The following is a 6,920-nucleotide window of genomic DNA, read 5'->3' on the forward strand; positions in this document are numbered from 1 at the left end:
GTACATTTCTGTAAAATTTTCTTTGCTGCTATAAATTTTTAGTGGATTTGCAATTTGAGCAATAAATAATGCAATTGCATCTATCATTTTCATGCTCTAATGTCATAAAAAAATGAAGTTGATCTGTAATATAGTGTAACTCTTAATATCAGAAGTTTTAATGTCAATGCCACTCATGTTACTGGACTTCAACAGGAATAATCTGCTTTATTAACCTAAATTGAACCTCACTTTGTAGCAAGATTTAATAGCTTCAAGTTCAGCTTTCATGTTTAAATACTTAAAATTAAAGCACTTGACTGTGTGAGTAAAGAAACTTTTCAGCATATCTTGATATTGAAAGGGACTTAGGGCCTACAAAACTGTAAACTAAATTTTTTTCTCTCCCCAGAAATCATCATAAATATATAAGCATATTGTTGTGATGGGTAGTTTGCACAGCCGCCAGAATGCTGGCGTTCAGGTCTTGGATTTTGGAGGAGCAAACAATGCATATAGATACCCTCCAAGAATGGGTTAGTCATGTCATCATTCTTTTAGTTCTTGAATGATTAATTTCAAACTTATTAGCTTTCGTTACAAATGAAGTAACTATGTTGAATGTGCAGGAATTGTCCTCTTTTTATGAAAATAATTTAAATCATACTGTTGAATATTTTGTTCTTATATGGATGCTCCCTGTTTAAGGAAGCTTGAGGCTTGATAGCCTATGAACAAATTAAGTCATGGATTAAATTTCCATCATAATGAAATGTAAACTTTGTATGACAGGCAACTACTTCAGCAACCACTTCATCATGGGAGGTGAACGCTTTGACACAGCGGTGCCTGAAATGTATCTTTTTGGAGAGAATATGGACCTGAATTTCCTTGGGTCAAGGCCTTCTCCTGTGAGCAACATATAATACCTATATAATCACTGTGGCATATAGATTTAAATAAAATTATTTGTATATGTTCATAAGCTTGTGCAAATATATTTTCTTGTGTTGCCATTACTATGTTTAAGCCTACAAAACAGACATTTTTTGATGTTGTGAGATACCTACCAAATGTTTCTATAGTCCCATGAAATGATTTTCACTCTGGCTTTATCATGTTTTTTCAGTCTCTATTTACACATCCAGTCATGATTGGATAGACTTTTTCAATAAATTAATATAGTAAAAAACTGAGAAGAGTCAATTTTAAATATGCATTGGGATGGTATTATTGCAGATAGATAGTGATAATAATTTGAAACATAAGTTAAAACTTTATCACAAACTCTCACAGGTGCAAGTTTCTTACCTTGTTTTCCTTAAGACTGCTGGTGAAATGTCCTTTCAATGCCTTAAAAATTTGATTCAAGGCATTTATTAACTAAAATTCCTGCATTAACTTTATTTGCTCATCTTAACTGTGTTTCATTTTTTAATCTCTTTCTGACTTCTCCCTATTCTTTTTTTAAAATCATTACCATATTTTTGTCTATAGGTTCTCCTTGAATTTACTCTTTATTTTAGTATTTTAAAGTTATTTTCCTTGATCTTCTCCTAAGGTACCTATTGAAGAACTATGAGTAGGTTATGGACAATAACCATGAATTATACCTACTTATGTCGCCACATTAATGCTGTTTTCACTCGATGCTCTTGAATAATAGCTTTATATTACTCACAGAATTTGCCTGTTTGTTTTATTACATTACACTACCATATCCATGTAATTTGCATGAGAAAATATACTCGAGAAGCCTAACGACACTTTACTTATTGATTAAAAATAGAGTTTAAATTCATCATTGTTTGCCTAATATAATTTCAGTTCCCGTACCCCGCGCCCTCATCAAGCGAGCCGAGCAAGACGCTCAAGGCTCTGATCAACATCAGGAAGGAGAGCCTCAAGCTTGTCAAGGTCCATGAAGAAAACCACTCCCTGAAGAGCAGCGAGACCATCGATGCTGCCAAGACCACAGACCCTGAGAACAATTTAAAGGGAGCCATAGACCCTCCCGCTCAGCCCGCAGACCAGACGGCCTTCAATATAGAGTTCACTTTTGATTGTGATGTCCGCTGTGCTATCACCATCATGTATTTCTGCAAGGAGGAGAGCACCAGTCAGGGTCTGCAGTGAGTATTGCAGAGCACCAGTCAGGGTCTGCAGTGAGTATTGCAGAGCAGCAGTCAGGGTCTGCAGTAAGTATTGCAGAGCATCAGTCAGGGTCTGCAGTGAGTATTGCCTGTCTCTTATACACATCTAGATGTGTATAAGAGACAGNCTGCATTAACTTGACTCAATCATGTCGTTACATCTTAATCCTGCATTAACTTGACTCAATCATGTCGTTACATCTTAATCCTGCATTAACTTGACTCAATCATGTCGTTACATCTTAATCCTGCATTAACTTGACTCAATCATGTCGTTACATCTTAATCCTGCATTAACTTGACTCAATCATGTCGTTACATCTTAATCCTGCATTAACTTGACTCAATCATGTCGTTACATCTTAATCCTGCATTAACTTGACTCAATCATGTCGTTACATCTTAATCCTGCATTAACTTGACTCAATCATGTCGTTACATCTTAATCCTGCATTAACTTGACTCAATCATGTCGTTACATCTTAATCCTGCATTAACTTGACTCAATCATGTCGTTACATCTTAATCCTGCATTAACTTGACTCAATCATGTCGTTACATCTTAATCCTGCATTAACTTGACTCAATCATGTCGTTACATCTTAATCCTGCATTAACTTGACTCAATCATGTCGTTACATCTTAATCCTGCATTAACTTGACTCAATCATGTCGTTACATCTTAATCCTGCATTAACTTGACTCAATCATGTCGTTACATCTTAATCCTGCATTAACTTGACTCAATCATGTCGTTACATCTTAATCCTGCATTAACTTGACTCAATCATGTCGTTACATCTTAATCCTGCATTAACTTGACTCAATCATGTCGTTACATCTTAATCCTGCATTAACTTGACTCAATCATGTCGTTACATCTTAATCCTGCATTAACTTGACTCAATCATGTCGTTACATCTTAATCCTGCATTAACTTGACTCAATCCTGTCGTCACATCTTAATCCTGCATTAACTTGACTCAATCATGTCGTTACATCTTAATCCTGCATTAACTTGACTCAATCATGTCGTTACATCTTAATCCTGCATTAACTTGACTCAATCATGTCGTCACATCTTAATCCTGCATTAACTTGACTCAATCATGTCGTTACATCTTAATCCTGCATTAACTTGACTCAATCATGTTAATAAATTATTTAGACGAGTAGATTATCGCGCCATGCCTACGGAGGTGCCAACAATGGAGCCAGATACCCACAAAATAACGATGTCGTATCTTCTGCTAATAAGCATCATTTCCATCCAGAACTGAAGCTACAACTTGTGATTAGCGTTAATTTTGTATGTGTGCGACTCCTTTTATACAGTGCAGACGTTTTGTTGTGTATTGAACTCGAAGTGTAGGATACTTAAACATTTATGCTTTCATCAAAATGCGTAAATTTGCAGTACGTAGTATTCGTGAATTCTCAGGCAACCTCCGATTTTTTTTTCTTTCAATTGAAACGTTTTTGAAAAAAGAATTTGGATTGCAATTTCTTTTATTGTGATCTAAAAAGATTTTCATTTGGTTTATAAGTGGAGATATGGATGCTGCATTGCAAGCTCCTATGTCATGCAGAATTTTAAGGCAATTTTCTGGAGCGAGCTCCATAATTGCGTTGAATGGTCAGGATTGCATCATAATAATTGAAATTTAGACTCATGTGTATGGTAAAACTCCCAACTAAGAGAATTGTTTTTATTAAGACGTCTTTCTAACTTCCGAGAAATGAAATGACTGCAACAAAATTTCTTCGCTGTTTCTTTCTTTGTCACTTTGCATAAATTTCTTTGTTACTTAGGTTATTACTGTACACAATTAACTTAATTTAACTATTGTTGTGTTGGCAGTCGACGCACTTGTTCTACCCCGGCAGCCACGACGAGTCGGACCTCCTGTATTTCTTCGAGCGCGACGTGTTCCCTGTGGTGATCCACTGCGTCGCTGAGGAGGGCGAGGAACCGCGACAAAGTCAAGCCACCATCGGCGTCGTGGAGAAACATTCGGACGGCTACATTCTCAAGGCCCTCAAGCAGAAGCTCTTCGTGCACGGCCTGTGCTACCTACTGCAGGAGATCTACGGCATCGAGAATAAGAACTCCGAGTGCCAGAAGAACAGCGACGACGAGGCCGAAGACAACGGCGCTGAGTGCGTGATTTGCATGAGCGACTTGCGGGACACGCTTATCCTGCCGTGTCGGCATTTGTGTTTGTGTAATTGCTGTGCCGACTCTCTTAGATATCAGGCCAATAACTGCCCCATTTGTCGCGCCCCTTTTAGGGCTTTACTGCAGATAAAAGCCCTGCAAAAAACAGGATGTGGAGGCAGTCTCTCCGTGCAGGATGGTGCTGACGTGCCACCTGGCTACGAGGCCGTGAGCCTCATTGAGGCTTTAAATGGACCATCTGTTGCACCACCTGTCCAGCCCTCAGCGCCTACAAATAATGATCTCTACGTACGTCTTCCCCAGTATCCCCTCACCCCCACGTCCAAGTCCACCCCCCACAGGGAGCCTGGGGAAAGAACCACCGCAAATCTCGAGGACTCGACCACACAGACGGAGGGCAACGATCTCCATCACGTCAGGATGTCGGATTTACTCGCGTCCGAAGCTGCTGAAAATTATATCACGTCTCAAAATCCCGGACGGGATTACTCGGAGCTTCCGGGTACAATATCCACGGCTGCTTCGCCTGACACTCGCCCTAAAAGCCGGAAAAATCCCCGCAAGTTTGACCCCAACAAGCGACAGCTGTCCGCGGACTCGGTCAAGATGGTCAACGAACTGCAGGGTCAGGTGCGGCCATAATTACCTTAACCTAATTACCATGACCGTGTATAATTACCATCAATTACCACGACCGTGGATCATTACCATTAATTACCACGACCGTGCATCATTACCATCAATTACCATGACCGCGGATCATAACCATCAATTACCATGACTGTGCATCATTACCATCAATTACCATGACCGCGGATCATAACCTGCAATTACCATGACTGTGCATCATTACCATCAATTACCATGACCGTGGATCATGATTTTTTTTCCTTTAGATGATTATCTTGATCATCATTATACAGGGTGACACAAAAAAAACAGAGCTCACTAAAAGTCTTATAACTCCTGAAATTTTATTCAGTTTGAAACAAAAATTCTATGGAATTATGTACAACCTATGTAGCCAACATCTGCAAAATCTCAATTCTATACCACAAAAACTCTTTGTTCTACAGCCGCTCAAAGATATGTTCCAGATGCGCGCCCCGGCGCTGCAGGCAGACTTGGATTCGCCTGGCAAAGTTCTCAATGACCCTCCTGCACTCCTCTCTCGGGATGGCTCTGATGGCTGCTGTGATGGCTGCTTTGAGGTCAGGGATGGTCTGGGGGTTGTGCTCATACACCCTGTCCTTGAGGTAACCCCACAGGTAGAAGTCTGGGGGGTTCAGGTCTGGTGAGTGCGGTGACCACTCCGGGTGGCACCTGCGGCTGATGAGTCGGTCCTCGAAGCGCTGCTGCAGCCACTCCAGGGATCTATCGGAGGTGTGAGGGGTGGCTCCGTCCTGTTGAAACCACTGGAGGGCTCTGTCAATGCCTCTACGTCGGCCAAGTGCTACCCAGAACTTGCGCAGGACCTGGATGTAGCGCTCCGTGTTCACAGTCAAGGACCGCTCGTCATCGTCCTCAAACCAGAATGGCCCGATAATGCCATGAGTTGAAATGGCCACCCAGGCAGTACACTTGACAGAGTGCAAGGGCCTTTGCAGGCAGTGGTCAGGGGGTGTGCTGCCCCAGAAAATGTTATTCTTAGAGTTAACGTGCCCAGACAGCAGAAAGTGGGCCTCGTCTGAAAACCACATGTTGTCGAGAAATTCCGGTTCATCATCAATCTTGTCTGACAACCACTGGCACATGGTGACTCGCTTCCGCATGTCGTCAGCTGTGAGCTTGTGCTTGATTTGAATCCTGTAGGGATACAGATGGAGATCTGAGATCAAAATTCTTCTTACAGACTNATAATCTTTATCACTTTACCCTCATAATCTTTATCACTTTACCCTCATAATCTTTATCACTTTACCCTCATAATCTTTATCACTTTACCCTCATAATCTTTATCACTTTACCCTCATAATTATATCGTGAATTTGACATTGAAGATAAATGGCATAGTCATGATTTCCATTTAATAAAATTCTATTTGTTCATCCCTGTCTAACCATTAATGGTCGATTTACGACCAATCACTTCTAATCAAGCACCTTTTGTACTATTTTGAATTAATAGGTATTCTTAATTAAAGAATCAGATGTTGCATACTTAAAATGTTAATTTCTTCGTTTTGCAAGTCCATGTTTTATTCCCATGTTCTAATCTCATCTTTATTATCGTCGAGAGATTTTTTTGCTGTCAGAAAAATTGTAACGGAGTTTGTCCTCTTGATTTACTCGGCATATTTACATCTCAATCTATCACTATTTCACAAATTTTGCTTGTTTTGAATTCTAATTACTTCTTATTTTTACTCATTATTTTCTTTCTCTTTAATTATATATATCGTTAGGAATAATAAACTATATTGTTAGGTGATGCCTGTTAGGAGATTCCTTCTTCATTTGCTTTCTTTATTATTTCAGAATATTTGCTTGTTGTTCATGGGGATCATCTTAATTATTATTTATTATTAGTGTTTAAAATGTGCCACTGGTCGGCCTTCGTCAGTGCCACTAATTGGCCTTCGTCAGTGCCACTAATTGGCCTTCGTCAGT

The 6,920-nt window shown here is 39.9% G+C and overlaps 1 protein-coding gene across 1 annotated transcript; it reads left to right on the top strand.

The window, feature by feature from the left end:
• Nucleotides 1-355: 355 nt before the first annotated feature.
• On the top strand, nucleotides 356-4,941 carry LOC108672223 (E3 ubiquitin ligase RNF157; the record flags this gene model as incomplete). Its single annotated transcript, XM_018159859.2, is given in 5 exon segments — nucleotides 356-515; nucleotides 772-890; nucleotides 1,807-2,111; nucleotides 3,301-3,331; nucleotides 3,994-4,941. Coding segments are annotated over 5 exon segments (1,494 nt in total), but the record flags the coding sequence as incomplete, so codon positions are not given.
• Nucleotides 4,942-6,920: the final 1,979 nt, after the last annotated feature.

This window comes from Hyalella azteca, unplaced genomic scaffold, assembly GCF_000764305.2.
Source record: "Hyalella azteca isolate HAZT.00-mixed unplaced genomic scaffold, Hazt_2.0.2 contig4301, whole genome shotgun sequence".
Taxonomy (NCBI): Eukaryota; Metazoa; Arthropoda; class Malacostraca; order Amphipoda; family Hyalellidae; genus Hyalella; species Hyalella azteca.